Source organism: Lepidochelys olivacea (genome assembly GCF_965140295.1).
Source record: "Lepidochelys olivacea isolate rLepOli2 genome assembly, chromosome: 7".
NCBI lineage: Eukaryota > Metazoa > Chordata > Testudines > Cheloniidae > Lepidochelys > Lepidochelys olivacea.
Window position 1 is genome coordinate 37,812,315 of NC_140417.1, and position 19,876 is coordinate 37,832,190.

At 39.5% G+C, this 19,876-nt stretch overlaps 1 protein-coding gene across 12 annotated transcripts in view; it reads left to right on the plus strand.

Annotated features, from left to right (window-relative positions):
- RAF1 (Raf-1 proto-oncogene, serine/threonine kinase) overlaps positions 1 to 15,482 on the plus strand; it is a 100,043-nt gene extending 84,561 nt beyond the window's left edge. For 11 of the 12 annotated variants that reach the window (XM_084634760.1, XM_084634762.1, XM_084634765.1 and 8 more), the window contains 4 exons: positions 7,495 to 7,626; positions 7,808 to 7,936; positions 10,697 to 10,831; positions 14,342 to 15,482. In XM_084634760.1, coding sequence (XP_084490886.1) covers positions 7,495 to 7,626; positions 7,808 to 7,936; positions 10,697 to 10,831; positions 14,342 to 14,482 — 537 coding nt within the window. In that variant the 3' untranslated portion in view covers positions 14,483 to 15,482. The remainder of the gene's footprint in view (positions 1 to 7,494; positions 7,627 to 7,807; positions 7,937 to 10,696; positions 10,832 to 14,341) is intronic. The other variant, XM_084634761.1, reaches the window with a different exon arrangement.
- The last annotated feature ends 4,394 nt before the right edge of the window (positions 15,483 to 19,876 follow it).

Below are 19,876 nucleotides of genomic sequence, written 5' to 3' on the forward strand. Positions count from 1 at the left end.
ACCACTAAAATTTTTATATTTAGTACTCTTAGGAGCTCTGTGGGTTTTTTTTTTTTTTGTTGACATATTTGACATGTTGTTCCAATAAGATTTATTTTGCTAGATTTCATTTTATGAAGGAAAGATGTAAGACTGAATCCTAACACTCGCAAAAGTGAAACTTTAAGGCTGTTTGAAATTTTCCTTTCAATTTGGCTTAGACTTTACAGATCATCAATAAAGTACATTTTCTAAACTTTTCTATAGGTCTTCGATTAAATTCAAATATCTATTCTGATGATTTTGTGTCAGAATCAGTAAGTTATATTCTAGCAAATTCTCAGCCAGGAAGCATTACTTACAACTCTCTTGCAGGAGCTGAAAAGGTTTCTGTTATGCATAAAGGACCCAATTTAGGGTTCGATTGTGCTCCTGTTGATAGCAGAACAAGGCATTTACTGAGATTTTATTGTTGCTGTCATAAGTACAATTTTCTGTTTAATTAGAACACTTTGTTCATTTACTCTGAAGGGAAAGGGAATACTTGACACTGATTTAAGTGGCAAAAGACCAAATGCTTTGGTTTTTGCCTATATATTCCAAATAACCCACACTTGGAAACTGAAATAGCATAGAAGGAACACTTGATGGGGGAAAAATATTTCTCTGCCATTGTAGAGGAATTCACAAGGATGAGTCTGGCTTTTCAGACTTTGTGAACTGGGGCCAAGATTTGGGCACTTCCTAGTTCTTATTTTAGGCTGTCTGCAGATTCAGGAAGACAGCACTATATTGATGGATTTGGTTCTCACTTGGAACTTTTATCTTTGTAACCATAAGGGGTAGAAACATGAAAGCTTAGGTTATTCAGCAACTTCTGGTAAGTCCTTATTAGCAACTAGCTCAGGGGTGAACAAACTTTCTGGCCCGAGGGCCACATCTGGGAATAGAAATTGTATGGTGGGCCATGAATGATCACAGAATTGGGGTTGGGGTGCATGAAGGGGTGAGGGCTGTGGTTGGAGGTGCAGGCTCTGGGGTGGGGCCAGAAATGAGTTCAGAATGCAGGAGGGGGCTCTGGGCTGAGATGGGGGAGAGGAGTACCGGGGGGGGGGGCAGGGAGGAGTGAGGGCTTGGCTGGAGGTACGGCCTCTAGGGTGGGGCTGGGAATGAGGGGTTTGGGGTGTAGGAGGGTGCTCTGGGCTGGGATCAAGGGGTTCAGAGGGCAGGAGGGGGATCAGGAGGTTAGGGTGCAGGGAGAGGCTCAGGGGGCGCAGGGTCCAGTCAGCGCTTACCTCAAGCAGCTCCTGGAAGCAGTGGCATGTCCCTTCTCCCGCTCCTATGCGAGGCACGTTCTGGCGGCTCTGCATGCTGCCCCGTCTGCAAGTATCACCCGTGCAGCTCCCATTGGCTGCAGTCTCAATGGGAGCTGCAGGGGCAGCACTTGGCATAGGGCAGTGTGCAGAGCGGAGGCCCCTGATTGCCCCTATGCGTAGGAGCTGGAGGGGGGGCCATGCTGCTGCTTCCGTAGCTGTGTGGCATGGCCCCTGACCCTGCTCCCTGGCTGGAGCACTGGAGCAGGGCAAGCCCCAGACCCTGCTCCCCAGCTGGAGCTCAAGGGTCAGATTAAAACAGCTGGCTGGCCGGATCCAGCCTGTGGGCTGTAGTTTACCCACCCCTGAACTAGCTGTTGGCAAGTGGATTTGTCAGGCTCTGTTGAGAAAGCAAGTTATACACATAAAGATAGATGTCAGAGTAGCAGCCGTGTTAGTCTGTATTCGCAAAAAGAAAAGGAGTACTTGTGGCACCTTAGACACTAACCAATTTATTTGAGCATAAGCTTTCGTGAGCTACAGCTATGCATCCGATGAAGTGAGCTGTAGCTCACGAAAGCTCATGCTCAAATAAATTGGTTAGTCTCTAAGGTGCCACAAGTCCTCCTTTTCTTTTTACACATAAAGATGGTGCTACTTTTAGAACATACAGTTTTTAATACTAAAATATATTAGCCTCTAGGTACTCTTTAAAGAACTTTTAGAATTAAACATAGGTAGACATAGATTTGTATGACTTTCTGGATCTATTCACTAATGAATAACTTCATAGTATTGTTAGTTAACCTGATGATGAAATGTTTTCCACAGAGCAGAGGGCTGCTTTCATCAAGATGGAGCATTCAATTCTTGGTTTGATAGCCTCCACTAGTCACACCTTATAGTAAAGCTTGAGGGCAGTTGTGGCCTGCACTTTGACTACCTCTGTTGTCAAGACTCATGAAATATCAGTATTCCCGTGTGGGTTTTTTTGGTTATACCAACGTTCTTAGGGGTCCAAATTCATCTTTGTTGTAGATTAGGGGAGACCTGCCCTTTCTTTGAGGAATATCGTTGTTTTTATCCTTTCCTACAGTATTGGCCCTTTGTAGTAGCTGATATCCTCATGCATGTCAGTGGCGTGACAATTTTTTCTGAACAGTAATATCTATTTTGCTACTTTTACACACCACTGTGGAACTTTGGAATCAATCCGTGTTATGCAGTGGTTCTCAAGATGTCAGCCTCCACCCCAAATCCTGCTTTGCCTCCAGCATTTATAATGGTGTTAAATATATAAAAAGTGTTTTTAATTTATAAGGAGGGGTTGCACTCAGAGGCTTTCTATTTGAAAGGGGTCACCAGTACAAAAGTTTGAGAACCACTGCTGTTATGTGTGTATAAAAAAGTTCTGCCACAGAATCCAAGATTTTTTTTTTAAATTTTAAAACAAAAACATCCATGTTTCTAGTCCTCATGATTGTGAAGAAAATCGGGAAAACTTGAATGGAGTATAAACCAATGCTGTTTTATTCAAGTCTGCAAACCACCTGAAACAATAGCACTGAGAATTTTGAATCACCCCATTCATTTCAACAGGTTAACTTAGAAATGTAAAAAAATACAGTGAGATGGAAACATATATCATTGTGTCAATACTTCAGTTCCAAATAGCTTCCCTCTCCAAGCGTGAAAAGCTCTAACTTTCTTAATTCCACTGATGAATTCTGTAATGCATTTAATCCAAAAAAACAGCTCTGTGGATCAGGTGACTGCTTGGGCTCTCTCAAGCCCATGTGACCCCGTGGCTCTGAGTTTAGGTGGCTAGACTGAGTCTCTGCTTCAGCGGCAATATCCACATTGGTATTCTTAGCATGCTTGGTCACTCCCCTCATCCCTACCCCAGACCAAAAAAAAAAAAAAATTTGGTAGAAGGTTTCTGAAGAAATTGATCAAGGAAAGCTATTTAGTGGTTTATGTCTGGGTTTATGAGAGCAGAATCATTCAGCCATGTTTCTTTCAATCAGTTTCTGGCTGCATTTGTCAGGGCACAAGTTGATTTTATTTCTGTGTTTTGTAGTGGCTCTAGCATACCATCTGTTTTTTTTTCAACCTTAACTTTACATTCTTTTACAAACATTTCTTCATTGTTAAATATTTGCAGTATAAATTCTATTAGGGAATAAAAGTCTGCTGATTATATCAACTGCTGATTTGTGAATAGGAACGCATGTAGTCATAGAGAAGCCTCATATTGATGGTATTTGTCATCATGAAAAAAGAATGATTAGTCAGTCAACTTGAAAATCACATTTCTGAAACTTGTATGCCTACATTTATTACAAATAGCACATTCAATTATTATACTTGAAAGAGATTGGTGGTGTTGGGAGAGGAAGATTTCTTTAGTTTGTTAACTTTGAACATTTTTGTGTGTTAGGAAAGCAGAAAAACATTAGGAGTCTTTTGAAACAGAATTTAAAAACTTCCCCTGCACTTCTGTACATCTTATTTAGGGGGTAGGTGCTGTCAAACTTAAAATGAGTCAATTTTAAAAAATTCAATTGATAATAGAAAAGGAGTACTTGTGGCACCTTAGAGACTAACCAATTTATTTGAGCCTAAGCTTTTGTGAGCTACAGCTCACTTCATCGGATGCATACTGTGGAAACTGCAGAAGACATTATATACACAGAGACCATGAAACAATACCTCCTCCCACCCCACTCTCCTGCTAGTAATAGCTTATCTAAAGTGATCGCTCTCCTTACAATGTGTATGATAATCAAGTTGGCCATTTCCAGCACAAATCCAGGTTTTCTCACCCTCCGCCCCCCCCCCCACACACACACACAAACTCACTCTCCTGCTGGTAATAGCCCATCCACTCTCTTTACAATGTGTATGAAAATCAAGGTGGGCCATTTCCAGCACAAGATCAAATCCGCACAGACACACCCCTGGAACCCCGACCTGGGATATTCTATCTACTACCTAAGATCCATAAACCTGGAAATCCTGGGCGCCCCATCATCTCAGGCATTGACACCCTGACAGCAGGATTGTCTGGCTATGTAGACTCCCTCCTCAGGCCCTACGCTACCAGCACTCCCAGCTACCTTCGAGACACCACTGACTTCCTGAGGAAACTACAATCCATCGGTGATCTTCCTGATAACACCATCCTGGCCACTATGGATGTAGAAGCCCTCTACACCAACATTACACACAAAGATGGACTACAAGCCGTCAAGAACGCTATCCCCGATAATGTCACGGCTAACCTGGTGGCTGAACTTTGTGACTTTGTCCTTACCCATAACTATTTTACATTTGGGGACAATGTATACCTTCAGATCAGCGGCACTGCTATGGGTACCCACATGGCCCCACAGTATGCCAACATTTTTATGGCTGATTTAGAACAACGCTTCCTCAGCTCTCGTCCCCTAACGCCCCCACTCTACTTGCGCTATATTGATGACATCTTCATCATCTGGACCCATGGAAAAGAAGCCCTTGAGGAATTCCACCATGATTTCAACAATTTCCATCCCACCATCAACTTCAGCCTGGTCCAGTCTACACAAGAGATCCACTTCCTGGACACTACAGTGCTAATAAACAATGGTCACATAAACACCACCCTATACCGGAAACCTACTGACCGCTATTCCTACCTACATGCCTCCAGCTTTCACCCTGACCACACCACACGATCCATCCTCTACAGCCAAGCTCTGCGATACAACCGCATTTGCTCCAACCCCTCAGACAGAGACAAACACCTACAAGATCTCTATCAAGCATTCTTACAACTACAATACCCACCTGCAGAAGTGAAGAAACAGATTGATAGAGCCAGAAGAGTTCCCAGAAGTCACCTACTACAGAACAGGCCCAACAAAGAAAATAACAGAACGCCACTAGCCGTCACCTTCAGCCCCCAACTAAAACCCTTCCAACACATTATTAAGGATCTACAACCTATCCTGAAGGATGACCCAACACTCTCACAAATCTTGGGAGACAGGCCAGTCCTTGCCTACAGACAGCCCCCCAACCTGAAGCAAATACTCACCAACAACCACATACCACACAACAGAACCACTAACCCAGGAACCTATCCTTGCAACAAAGCCCGTTGCCAACTGTGCCCACATATCTATTCAGGGGAGACCATCACAGGGCCTAATAACATCAGCCACACTATTAGAGGCTCGTTCACCTGCACATCCACCAATGTGATATATGCCATCATGTGCCAGCAATGCTCCTCTGCCATGTACATTGGTCAAACTGGACAGTCTCTACGTAAAAGAATAAATGGACACAAATCAGATGTCAAGAATTATAACATTCATAAACCCCTCGGAGTACATTTCAATCTCTCTGGTCACGCAATTACAGACATGAAGGTCGCTATCTTAAAACAAAAAAACTTCAAATCCAGACTCCAGCGAGAAACTGCTGAATTGGAATTCATTTGCAAATTGGATACTATTAATTTAGGCTTAAATAGAGACTGGGAGTGGCTATTTCCCCTTGTTTTTTCCTACCGCCCCCCATCAGATGTTCTGGTTAAACTTGGATTTATGCTGGAAATGGCCCACCTTGATTATCATACACATTGTAGGGAGAGTAGTCACTTTGGATAAGCTATTACCAGCAGGAGAGTGAGTTTGTGTGTGTGGTTTTTGGAGAAAAAAAAAAGGGGGGTAGGGGAGAGAAAAATCAAGGTGGGCCATTTCCAACACAAATCCAGGTCCCCCCCCCCTTTTTTTCCCCCAAAAACCACACACACAAACTCTCTCTCCTGCTGGTAATAGCTTATCCAAAGTGACCACTCTCCCTACAATGTGTATGATAATCAAGGTGGGCCATTTCCAGTACAAATCCAGGTTATCATACACATTGTAAGGAGAGTGATCACTTTAGATAAGCTATTACCAGCAGGAGAGTGGGGTGGGAGGAGGTATTGTTTCATGGTCTCTGTGTATATAATGTCTTCTGCAGTTTCCACAGTATGCATCTGATGAAGTGAGCTGTAGCTCCCGAAAGCTTATGCTCAAATAAATTGGTTAGTCTCTAAGGTGCCACAAGTACTCCTTTTCTTTTTGCGAATACAGACTAACATGGCCGTTACTCTGAAACCTGTCAATTGATGATGTTCCTTTTAAATACAGTGCCCTGTGGTCTCTGGCATCAGGATGTTAAAACAGAAAGACAGTTTATCATGGGAATCCACTCCCTCCATCAGGCTTGGAACTATTGGATTTTCTGCCTTTTTCCTCCAAGTCTTGGAGGCTGATACATTATTCTTCTTTCCTCCAACCCCTTTTAACAACAGTACAAAGGCCAAAGACTGGTACCTATGAATCACAACACATGCTCTAATTCTGTTAGTTTTTAAATGAGTGATTAAGACACAAAAAAGTTCCTTAAAATATAACGTTTGGTGTTTATATGAAAAAACTAAAAGAAAAGCAAGAAAATAGGTGAAGTATAAAGATGTGTGTGGCTTCCACAGGGAATGTGGGTGTATTATTTTAGTACATGTCCACTGTTGGGAAAAACTCCCATTTTTCACTCCACTTACTTAGTAGCTTTAAAAGGTTAGTAGAATATGCTGGGCCCTGCATTATGTTCTTCTCTGATCCCAAGCCTGATCAATATATGTGCGCAACTATCAATGATATGTGAAAATACATATTTTTGTGGCAAAGTGAGAAATTCTGCAGAGAAATTTTTTTGTTTTGTTTTTATTTGCCTGTCTGGACATCAGGACCTGTGCAGATTTACTGAAACCATGTACAGGCTGCTGTTCTTTTCAGCAAAGCAGATTGCTCCTTCTGTCGTCTTGGTTATTTTAGTTTATAAATTGACAATGATGGAACTGAACCAGTAATTATGCTTAATTTTGCCGCTTTACATGTACAATAGTATACTAGGAGTAAGAATAGTAAGTATTTTACCTAATGGTAAACTGTTAAATGTGAACGTTGCTTCTCTGTTAGTTATCATCCAGTGTAGTGGGTTTGATCCACTGTGAGGCAAATTGCATAGTTACCAAAATCTGTCATAGCTATAGTTATTTTTAAAATTCCTTTACTAGAGTAGAAAGTTAACAACTTATCCTGTGTCTTAAGCTAATGTTGTTTTCTTCCAGTTAATGTAGCTGTTAATTTGGTTTTTTTGAAAGGCACCAGAGGTGATCCGGATGCAGGATAATAACCCATTTAGTTTTCAGTCAGATGTCTACTCCTATGGAATAGTATTATATGAACTGATGACAGGAGAACTGCCATACTCCCATATTAACAACCGAGATCAGGTGAGAAATATTCAACTCTGGTATAATGCATTGTATTTCTGGGGAATATGCAATCTGTTTACTGAATGTGTGCAAAAGTGTTTACATTTTATGTTTTTAACTTGTATTAGGATTTTCCCTGGGATATATAGTTTATGTAGACACTATAATAATGTGGTAAATCATCTTAAATTAATACCAGCAGTGTCAATGCACAGCTAGCCACATCCGAGGGACGTGCTGGCCGCCGCTTCCCACAGCCCCCATTGGCCTGGAACGGCGAACTGCGGCCAGTGGGAGCTGCGATCGGCTGAACCTGCAGAAGCTGCAGGTAAACAAACCGTCCTGGCCCGCCAGCGGATTTCCCTGACGGGCTGCGTGCCAAAGGTTGCTGATCTCTGATCTATACCATGGACAGGATACTTCCTGGCATACCAGAACTTTATAAAGTGCTCCGTGGGTTTATTCAAGTGATCAGTATTCTGTGGTGTTAGAGTAGTAAAGTTGCAGCAGAGCGCTGTAGTGAATTATCATACTGCTGCTGAATCTTAGCAGAGACGTGAGAACTCCTCTAATTTCAATCATGGGCCTTTTGGCCTAATGAAGTTCTAGTTTGAGCCTATTTATAAAGAAAATTTTATTAATTGCAGTTGTCTAGATTTTCTACCAGGAAGGTAATGTTATACCAATAAAATAAAAGCCAGCAGGATCTTATTAAAGGGAATAAGGCAAAATGCCACATTTATTGTGAATACAGAAAGAGTCATAGTAAGCAGTTAGTTATAGCTATAACATTCCATTCAATTTCATATTTATCCACACATTCATTCATACACACACACAGGTTCTGCAAGGTTGTTATCATATTTACCAGCCTTAGAGTTGCTCGTGCCAAGCCACCGGCCAGGAGGGACACGAGGAGGGAGCAGGGCCTTGTCAGGTGCTCATCTGATGCTCCTGGAAGTTGGTTTGCAGAATCAGACCCCATAGTTCTCCGTTTCTAGAGTCCATTTTTATAGGAATTTCTTCCTATGCCAGTCTATGGGAATTGCTTCATCATGCTGTTGCTGAATCAATCAGCAGATGGCACGTTCCTGATGGCTCCATGCTGCCAGATGTTATCTTGTTCTTCGGTTCTCCCATCCTTGAGGCTGCTGGGTGGATTCCAGTCTGCCCTCTGGGGGTCCTCTGGTTGTTTCCACTTGACGCCTTCTTCAGCTGATCAACAGTGGATTCTTAGGTTTGCACCTCCCTGATCATTCATTTATTATCCACACCAAGCATCCATCTACGTACATCCTCTCTTTATTTTAATCACAATTGTTAACAAAGCAAGATGAATACAACAAAAGGGCGGGGAGTCTCTGTGTGCTGTTTCTGTTACAAAGTATCCCTTTGAGTCTCTCTCTCTGTGTGAGTAGTTGTTGTTACAAAGTATTGCTTTGAGAACAGACTCTGTTTTAGGATGTACTAACGCAATTAGCAGCTTGCAGGTTTCACACAGAGAGGGAGAGAAACAGTACAAATAAGAGACCAAAACCCAAGAGACCTCTTAATTAGTAATACCCTGGAATTTAAACTATGGGGAATCAAACTAATTTGTGATTTTAATACAGAACTTCTTTCATATGACCCAGCATAACAGTAGCACATTAATATCTAGGAATCTTGACACTTTGGAATTATCCTGAAATTTACTGAATTAAAAATAAATTAGTGGAAAAAAATATTCTCTATTCCTGAATGTTTTGCCAAATTCAAGTATCCTATTAATTTATTAATAAATATGTTTCCCCCAGTAATCTGCACTGGCACGGTATGTTGTTGAACTCATAGGCCAACTTTATTTCTAGTGTCTTTTGATCTGAGTTCTTTTTGAAGCTTTAGTAATGAGTAATGGAAGAAAACTAGTTAAACTGTTGGCTAAAAAGATCTAGAATATCTTAGTCCATACTCGAAACCACAGGAAGGCCACATTTGTTACCCTTAAATTGTAACTACTTTGAACATCAAATTAGAAAACAAACTTGGATTTTTTTGAAACAATCCCATTAAATTCTCAGAATGCCATTATACTTGAATTATGTGGAAGCTTTAAACATCCATCCCTGTTCTAAAACATTGGCCTATCAGTAGTATTAACATGGTTGTCTTGTTACCATTCAAATACCAGTATTTATTTCTGAAACAGATGGAACGTTTCCCCATGTCCTGTAGTAAGACTCTTATTTCAGCAACTTTATTTAATGTTAGGCAATTGGATTCCTATTTGGGAAATTTAGCAGTTTTGAATTATATTTAAGTGTGATACAGTTGTTGCAATATTTTTATTAAGCTATATGTACAGACCAAATCCTGAGTTATAATATTAGCTTAATCTGGGCCAAGAAATCACTAGATGTCTGTTAACCACCTTGATCACATTGGTAAGGTTCATTAACGCCTGAATAACAGTATTGCTAAATCTGAGTCAATGTTCTGCTACTCAAGAAGAAACAAAACCTGCAGACGCTGTTTTGCATCTTAGCTTGCAGTCTAAGAAAACTGAAGCTTATCTTTAGAAAAAAAAATTTCCTTCACATTTAAATATTGTAAGAGGCCTTCTTCTGCTTTATAGCCTCCTCTAAATAGATATGTGGTCTGACAAGGAGTTTTTAGTTAAACATAAAAATACTGTTTTGTGTTGATCAATCAAAATGCATTGGTAGATTAATGAGTAATGACATAAATTGGACTGGATTTCTGGATGGAGTTTGTGTTCTTTGTCACTTGAAGCCTTTAACTCCAGCAAGTTATGTCAGAAAACGCTCTAGACTCTGGTCTTGTTGCTATTATAAATTATATAAAAATTAATACATGAAGAAATTATGAACTAACTATGCGGTGTCACTTAGATGTTAGACTGGCAATGTCGTACATTGGAAAAGCAGGACCACAATTCCAGTTCATTAATTTTGACAAACATTTGACTACAGTAGGACCTGCTGCCTCCCTGCCTTCAGTACTTCCACATTAAAGACTGTATTAAATGGCTTGAAGTAATTCACACCAATGGTGTTCAGATTGCCTGTGTTTGTGCCTCCTTGTTTAGATCATTTTTATGGTTGGTCGAGGTTATGCATCTCCAGACCTCAGTAAACTGTACAAGAACTGTCCCAAAGCTATGAAGAGGCTTGTAGCAGATTGTGTGAAGAAAGTTAAGGAGGAAAGACCTCTATTTCCACAGGTAGGAGTCTATTTTTATTCAGTTTAATTTTTAAACCAGTCATAGAAATATCCATTGCATGTTCTCTGTTTCACAAAAAGACTCTGTAGAAATAATATTAAGAATATGAAGTTCAGTAGTGAAGAAGGAAGACAAATCCACTGAAAACTGAGGGATAGCACTGAAGTGCTACTTGTATCCTATGCTTGATATATATTTTTGAAACCCATGCCCTGCATGAGCCTGCTTCCCTAAGCACTTGACAATTAATAACCTAAACTGCACTGAATTTTGCAAATGTCATTAAAAAACGTCATCTTACATATGCTGATGTAGATACTGTTAGTTGGGCAGCGTTAAAACCGTTTACTTCCAGATGACTGTGGCTTATTCACATTTGAATTTATTTGTTTGCATTAACTTTGCCAGTTTGCCTTATCCATATTTGAATCCACATGTTTTTTCTTCAGTATCACTCCAAAATAAACCTGCTCTGGGTAGTTTTGTGAGGCCATTTTTGAGTATTTTGACAAAGATGCCTTCCCTCAGCTTCCCAACAAAAGGGTTCAGAAGTTACATACTTCCCCATAGCCATTGGATTTTTTGTTTTGGCATGGGTGGGATTTTATAAAAATATCCATTTTTCTGATAAAATAAAACTTTTTTTGTTGAGAATATTTATCTCTAAATTCTGATTCTTAAATTCTAAGACTATGGTCAGAGCATACAATTCTCCCCACCATCTCCCTTTGCAGAGACAAAATTTAGAGAAACTGTAAATGGCTGCTGATCGGAGCAGCTAGTCTTGGAACCCACAAGGGGAGAGGTAATTTTTGATATAGTCCTAAATGGAACACAGACTCTGTTCCAAGAGGTAACTATGGGTGAACTGCTTGGTAATAGTGACCGTAATCTAATTAAATTTAGCATCCTTGTAGGTGGGAAATTACGCCCCCCCCAAAAGAAGGCAACCCGCCACAGTACCATATAACTTTTAAAAACTAGTTAGATGGAAATTTAAAAAGAGCAGTCACAAAGGTAAAATGCTTGCAAGCAGCATAGAGACTACTTAAAAACAACATAATAGACCCTTGGACTAAATCTATACCCCTAGTGTTTAAAAAACAAAACAAAACAAAAAAAGGTAGGACCACCAAAGAGCAGAGTAATGGAGGCCGTTAAAGGCAAAGACATCCTTTAAAATTTGGAAGTCAAAAGGTAATAAAGAAAATAGAAAGGACCACAAACTCTAGCAAGTAACGTGTACAAGTATAATACGGTGGGACAGGAAAGAATTTGAAAAGCAACTTGCTAAGATGCAAAAACTAATTAATTTTTTTTTTTTTAAGTACATTAGAAGCTGGAAGTCTGCCAAACAGACAGTAGGGCCATTAGATGATAAAGGTGTTAGAGCACTCAAGGAAGACAGGGCCATTGCAGAGAAATTAAATGAATCCTTGGCATTGTTCTTCACTAAAAAAGATACCCACATCAGAGCTGTTCTGTTTGGGTGACAGACTGAAGTACTGGCCCAAATTGATGTCAGTAGAAAAGGTTTTAGAACAAATAGATAAACTAAAATGTAACAAGTCACAAGGATCAGTTACTTATTCACTGAAGAGTTCTGAAGGAATTCAAATATAAAACTGCAGAACTAACAACTGTGGTATGTAATTTATTATCAACCTCTGTACCAGATGACTGGAAGGTAGCTAATGTAGTGCTTACTTTTAAAAAGAGCTTAAAGAGATTCTGGCATTTACAGACTGGTGAGCCTGACTTTACCTGGAAAGTTAGAAGAAACTAATAAAAAACAGAATTATCAGACACGTAGATAAACATAGTTTGTTGGGGAAGAAGCATCACAGCTTTTGTAAAGAGAAGTCATGCCTCACCAATCTACTAGAATTCAAGGGAGTCAACAAGCATGTGGAAAGGGTGACCCAGTTGATACAGTGTACTTGGACTTCCTGAAATTCATAGACAAGGTCCCTCACCAACAGCTCTTAAGGAAGCTAATAGCTAGGGGATAAGAGGGAAGGTGCTCTCATGGATCAGTAACTGTTTGAAAAATAGGAAACAAAGGGTAGGAATAAATGGTCAGTTTTCACAGTGGAAAGATGTGAACTGCAGGGTCCCCCAAGAATCTATATTGAGACCTGTGCTATCCAGCATATTCATTAATGTTCTGCAAAAGGGGGTGAACAGAGAAGTGTTTGCACTTGATACAAAGTTTGCAGATGATACAAAATTATTCGAGTTAGTTAAGTCCAAAGCTGACTGCGAAGAGTTACAAAGGGATCTCACAAAATTGCAACAAAAAAGCAGATGAAAATCAAGGTAGATAAGTGCAAAGTAATGCATGTTGGAAAAAATAAACCAAACTGTATGCAATGATGGGTTCTAAATTAACTGTTACCACCCAGGAAAGAGATCTTGGAGTCACTGTGGATTGTTCTCTGGAAACTTCTGCTCCATGTGTATCAATTGTCAAAATGGCTAACAGCGTGTTAGAAAAAGGATAGAAAACAAGACAGAAAATATGATGCCATTATATAAATCTGTGGTGCACCCACACCTTGAATACTATGTCCGATTCTGATTGCTGCATTTCAAAAAGGATATAGTGGAATTGGAAAAGGTTCAGAGAAGGGGAACAAAGATGATCAGGGGTATGGAATGGCTTCTATATGAGAGATTTAAAAAAAAAAATTAGGGCTCTTCATCTTAGGAAAGAGACATCTAAATAAAATCACAGAAGGCGAGGGAGAAGTGTCGTTAATCCTTTCACACAATAAAAAAAAAAAGGGTCACCCTATGAAATTAATAGGCAGCAGGTTTAATACAAACAAGAGGAAGTACTCTTTTCACACAACTAACCTGGGGAGCTGCTTGCCATGGGATGTTGTAATAGCCAAAAGTATAACTGGTTTCCAAAAAGATCTAGATAAATTCATGGTCCATCAATAGCTATTAGCCAGAATTGTTGGGGATGCTGCAATGCCGTGCTCATGGTGACCCTAAACCTCTGACTGCCAGAAGTCTGGAGTGGAAGATAGATGAATGACTCCATCATTGCACTGTTCCGTACATGCCCCCTGAAGCTCTGGTATGTGCCACTGTCGGAGACAGGATACTGGGCAAGATGGACCCAATTTTCTGACCCAATGTGGCAGGTTTTATATTCTTAATCTCTTGTAGAGGAAACTTGATGATCATCACATGGAAGAATTTGAGGAAGGAATCCCACCACTGTGCAATTACTCACTTAAATTTTCATTGTTATTATAAACCTTTATGTAGTATAGCCCTTTCAGCCTGATAGGCCATGCTTTGACTACTCAACCGGCAGGTTACTATAACTAGACAATTCTGACCAGTGTTCCAATGAAAGCCAATTACTGATCTTGAAGGACACTCAAATCCCATAATAAACTGAGGTTTGGGATTAAAAACAGATTTTCAGGCACGTTGTTTCTAACAGACCTTCTTGAAATAAAAGTTTCCTTTTGGTGTTCATTTTTTTTCCAGATACTGTCTTCCATTGAATTGCTGCAGCATTCTTTACCCAAAATCAACCGTAGCGCTTCTGAACCTTCTCTGCATCGTGCAGCCCACACAGAGGACATAAATTCATGCACATTAACATCCACAAGACTACCTATTTTTTAGGATTGCACGCTCTCTCCCTTGCTCTAACCAATAATGAGAAAGAAAAACAGTCATAGCAGTTGTGCTTTTTAATGCCTCAATGTACAGGATTGCAATGCCAGCAGGATTATCTGTCTCCCAGTTTTAAGAACAAGCTGCTAAGGATTTCTACAGTTCTAATCCTACAGGGACATTTCTCCATGATGCCTTTTTCTACCATTTCTTTTATTGGGATAGAGTTAACTGAGACTTTAATCAAGAAAATCTATTACTATTTTTTTTAATAGATGCACTTGAGCCTTATTTTCCCATAGCAGAAAAGATGGACATTTCTTTGGCAGTTTTGTGTCTTGATTCTGTTTAATAAATTGGTATTTTTATAGCAAGAATGACTCAGCATTTGAGGAAAGAAATATTGCAGATTGGTACTGTTTTTTGGATGTCCCATGCCACGTGCCACTGTAAAGTTGAGGGACTTTGACTAAAATGGCCATCTACAAACAAGACTGAGGAAAGAGGAAGAAACTAATTCTGGCAATCAGCTTCTGCGAAGAGTACTCATGAAGCAGATGAAATGTGTTATAACAAATTGCTACATCAACACAAAAATAGTTTTGCACATAGAAGAAAAACTTCTGCAGAGGAGTGGAATATATTCTGAATAGTACTGCTCAGAGAAGGAAGCTAGCACAATCTTGCTATGGTCCTCTCCAGTAACTTAAGAAGCTTTTTTGGTACTATTGACTTGTTTCTTACAGCCCAATGAGGTATCAAGTGCGGAATGACAGGCTTTTTTGGATGAGGAAAGGCTAATATTTCTGCAAAACACACAGCAACTTCAACCCATTTGATGCTGTCTTCCGAGAGATGCACTATAAAAGGGGAAACTGAGTGTATACAGTTTTTCTTGCTGATTTGGGTTTTAATTTTGTTTTTATTGCTCCAAGAAAATGCCTTTTATTGTAAACCAAGGTTCCTCTGATTATCTTATTTTAATAAAATAAATTAAATTTAGGTTTAAGCTTCAGTGTTATTCTTCAGTGCAATGTCTTACAATTCTAAGATGTCTATTTAGATGCATGTAGTTCTGCGATCGTGTGCCCATTTAGACATCAGTGTCTTAAATTATCTCTAGAAATTCTAAATTATCACAAATACTCTTCTCTGTATTGACCAGAATAGGTGGCATGCACAAGTTTTCAAATCCCTACGCAACTACAGCAGTGCTTACACATGCAAATATTAGGAATGTATTTAATGTATTTTTGCCTGTATTTATTGCCCTCTTTCAAGAAATGTGAATTATGCTATTTCTGCTCTGCATTTATCTTCCATTAGTCTGTCTTTCTCAGCTATCGACACTGGTGCATCATGTGACCAGCCATCTTACTTAAGACTACAATTTAGAAATAGTAAGGTAGCCTAATTTCAGACTGTGGGTCAGTCTCTAAATCTCTTTCCTGTTAATAGTAATACTTAATATTTTTAATATTCTGTTAAGTGTTTGGATTAGGGAAGAATGGACACTAGTCATAGGGACCATGTGTACTATTTAGGCCTTGGTTGGTATAGTAATACATTATGCTCCTGTTTTTCCTTAATTTAATTTTCAGTTACCCTGAAATGTACTGTCTCTTCCAAGTAAGAGGGATAAGCAGTTATGCAATTCTCTGCATGCTAATGATTGCATAAATCTGAAACCAACCACCTATTTTATCTTTGACATATAGTAGAACCTCAGAGTTATGAACAGCTTGGAAATGGAGACTGTTCGTGACTCTGAACGAAACATTATGGTTGTTCTTTCAAAAGTTTACAACTGAAAATTGACTTAGTAAAGTTTCAAAGCCATATTATGGAGAAGAAAAATGCTGCTTTCCTTTATTTTTTTAAGTAGTTTAACACTGTACTGTGTTTGGTGGTTGGTTTTTTTTTTTGTCTCTGCTGCTGCTGCCTGATTGTGTACGTCTGGTTCCAAATAAGGTGTGTGGTTGACTGGTCAGTTCATAACTCTGGTGTTCATAACTCTTGAGCTTCTGCTGTGCCATCTACAATTCCTTACGCTGACACATTGTTAGCTGAAGTGGGAATAATTTGCTAAAGGGTAGTTTTTCTGCAGTGAATTATGCAAACCTCTCTACTCAGTTTTTCAAATTGTTTGCCAGCACCAGACTACTGCCCTCAGCTTCTTATTCCATCAGCTGATTTACTCCAAAGCCTTCATGAATGGGGAGAGAATTACTGAAACACAAAGCAAAGGAGCAGACAAATTCTGAGGTACACTTTTTTTAATTTTTACTCCCTGCAGATCAGCAAGGTTCTTGTTACCAGAATAAATGTTGTTGCCACATAAAAAAGCCTTCGCTTAACATTAAGGTTGAAGTAGTTTTGTATAACCCTTACAAAATTTCAGCATTACAAAGATTAAACGAGCAGTGAAGTGAAACTACCCTTAACGTTCAAATGTTTGGTTAAATTCAGCTTGATCATTGGGACAACTTCTAAATCTCGCCCTAATCCACAACATGTTGTTGGTAACACAGTATGAACTATAAGAGTAAAACTTTTTGTTCTGTTCTACAGCGACCAGTCGTTAAATATGATGATTTACAAGAAAAAAATTCTAAGGGGATTGGAAAAATACCACATGCTCCAGGTTTCAAAAAGGAATAATTTAAGTTCTAAGCCACTGAACAGATTCACTTGTAACTAAGTCTTTACCCTAAGATTAAGGGGTGTGTAACTTTGATTGTAATGAACATTTTACTCCAGGAGCAAAAGGCTGCTACACCAAGTCATGGTTCCAGCTAGCCCCTACGAAATGTATGCTGAGATGTTCTAAAGGGGATTTGGATGCTAATTTTAATGAAAATTGGGCATCAAAATTCCCTAGATGACATTGAAAATTTAGCCATAGTTGTCTTGTTTAATAAATACTACAGTATATGGCATCTCCTGCCTCCTTGTTGACAAAGATAAATATGGAATTGTCTTGCTTAAAGGATTTCAAAATTAAAGCAAACAAAAGCAGGACAGTGCTGCAGTTTGCTTACATATAATATGGTTTTTATGGGAGGAGCTGTTTTTCAGTACTAGAAACAATGCAAAACTAATGACCTGCAGCAGAATGCTGAAAAGAAGTCACAGAAAGGTAGTGGCACAGTTGTTTGTATAGAAAAAGTGAATGTTTGAAGGTCTGTAGATTGATTGGCATGGAGTCTTGGTTACATTGTTAATCTTACAGTACAACGAGCATGACTATCTTGCTGAATGTAGCTTGTCTGTGCTGGCATACATTCTTGTTGCTGTTTCCTTCATTCTCTCTCCCATTGTTTGTTACTCCTGCTATTTTTCTCAGTTTAGATTGTAATTTCCGGAGGGACAGGGACTGCCATTTTATTCTGTAGTTGTACAGACCTGATCCTAATGGGGGCCTCTAGGCATTAAAATAAGTAGAAACATAAGTGTGTCAAAAATACTTGGAGGAGCCTGGCACAGGAAAAGATTCATAGTAATCGTGATCTTACTATCCAGACGTAGTTAAATTACAACCTTCTCCGTGAGATTAAGTTTAGTATCCTGAGCTACAACTAAGGGACAGCACTGCACGTTTTCTAGTTGTGGAACAGATAGTTGAAACTTACATATTATTTTGGATAAAAATGGTGCTTAATGAAGGCCATGTAAATCTTCAGGCTTGTCCTAAGTATGCAATCCCAATATCCTAAATTGGGTGTAGCAGGCTGCCTCTGAGGGGAGTAAGTGTGAGCTTTCTCTTCAAGTCATTAACTATCTGTCTCCACCTCTTCCCCTTTACTTGCTCCTTCTTTGTACACGAAGCTCTGTTTGAAAAACTTCTTATACTGAAGATGTTGGCTATAGCAGTTGTTCTCAACCAGGGGTACGCAGAGGTAGGGTGACCACACATCCTGTTTTGGTCCAGATAGTCCCCTTTTTCAGCTATCCTGGCCCTCCCTACTTTTTCACCAAAACCGGGAATTTGTCCCAGAGAAATTTGATACTGGTGGGCAGTACTGCCTTCAGAGCTCACCCCCAGCCTCATTGCGGGTGGTACCGAGCCAGCCCCATCCTGTCCCCTTTTTACTTTAAGAAAAATGGTCACCCTACACAGGTCTTTCAGGGAGTACAGATACAGATATTGGCCAAGTTTTACAACAGGCTACATAAAATGCACTAGGGAAGTCAGTACAGCTAACTAAAATTTCATATGATGACTTATGTATACTGCTCTATACACTGAAATGTAAATACAATATTTATATTCCCATTGATTTATTTTATAATTATATGGTAAAAATGAGAAAGTTAAGCAATTTTTCAGTAATAGTGTGTTGTGACACTTTTGTATTTTTATGGCTGATTTTGTAAGCAAATAGTTCAATGAGGGGAAACTTGGGGGTATGCAGGACCAGACTTCTAGAAGGGCTACAATAGTCTGGAAAGGTTGAGAGCCTCTGGGCTGCCGTGCTGGCACTTCATTGTTTACTCTGTCCATTTAATCTAAACTTCCAGCCAGACCTTCACTTTTGTGAAGTTCACCATCTGTAGGAATAAGCTAGCACAACCTGCAGAAAGTCAGTGAAAGTAATTACCTTTCTCCATCCATCAGTAATAGGGGCATATGTGTACACATACCTAGAATCACTGACATTCTCTGGCTTCTCCCTTTTAACTTAGAGCAGAGGCCAGAAAGGAAGTACCTTCTGGCTAGAGCACATATAACTAGAGACCTACTGAGCTCAAAAGTGAAAGCAGCCAGCTGCCACCATTAGAATGAGAGTAGAACCTCAGAAGTGGAGGTTGTTTTTTTTTGAAAGTTTACAAGCAAACACTGACTTAACGCAACTTTGAAATTTTACTATGCAGAAGAAAAGTGCTGCTTTTAAATGAAACAAGTGCAGAAAGTTTCCTTACCTTATCAAATCTTTTAAACTTTCCCTTCAACACAGTACTGTACTGTACTGGCCTTGCTTTTTTGGTCACTGCTGCTGCCTGAGCAAGACCATGGTCTGAGAACCCTGAGGATGACTCAAGTAATAAATGCAGTAGTGGGGGTAAAGGGTTCCACTGCAACCATGCAGAGGTTATTTGTACCACTATAGTGACTGATCTCTTTGGCTTCTGGTTTCTTAGTGACTAAGATATAACTTCATCTCAAATCTGACAAAGGGACGCATGTAAATTGCATCTGGAATAAATTATTTTATTTTGAGAAATTTAGTTTTGCTTCTGTAAGTGAAATCCAGTAGATAGTTAAATTGACAGTGATCATTGCAATTCTAGGGCCTTAAGCAACATGTTCTATTGAATTACAGACCAGTCTAATTCATTCTTGCATATATCTGCAGTTTTGAAACACTCCTTTCACTCTCCACTACACTAGTTGCCATCAAT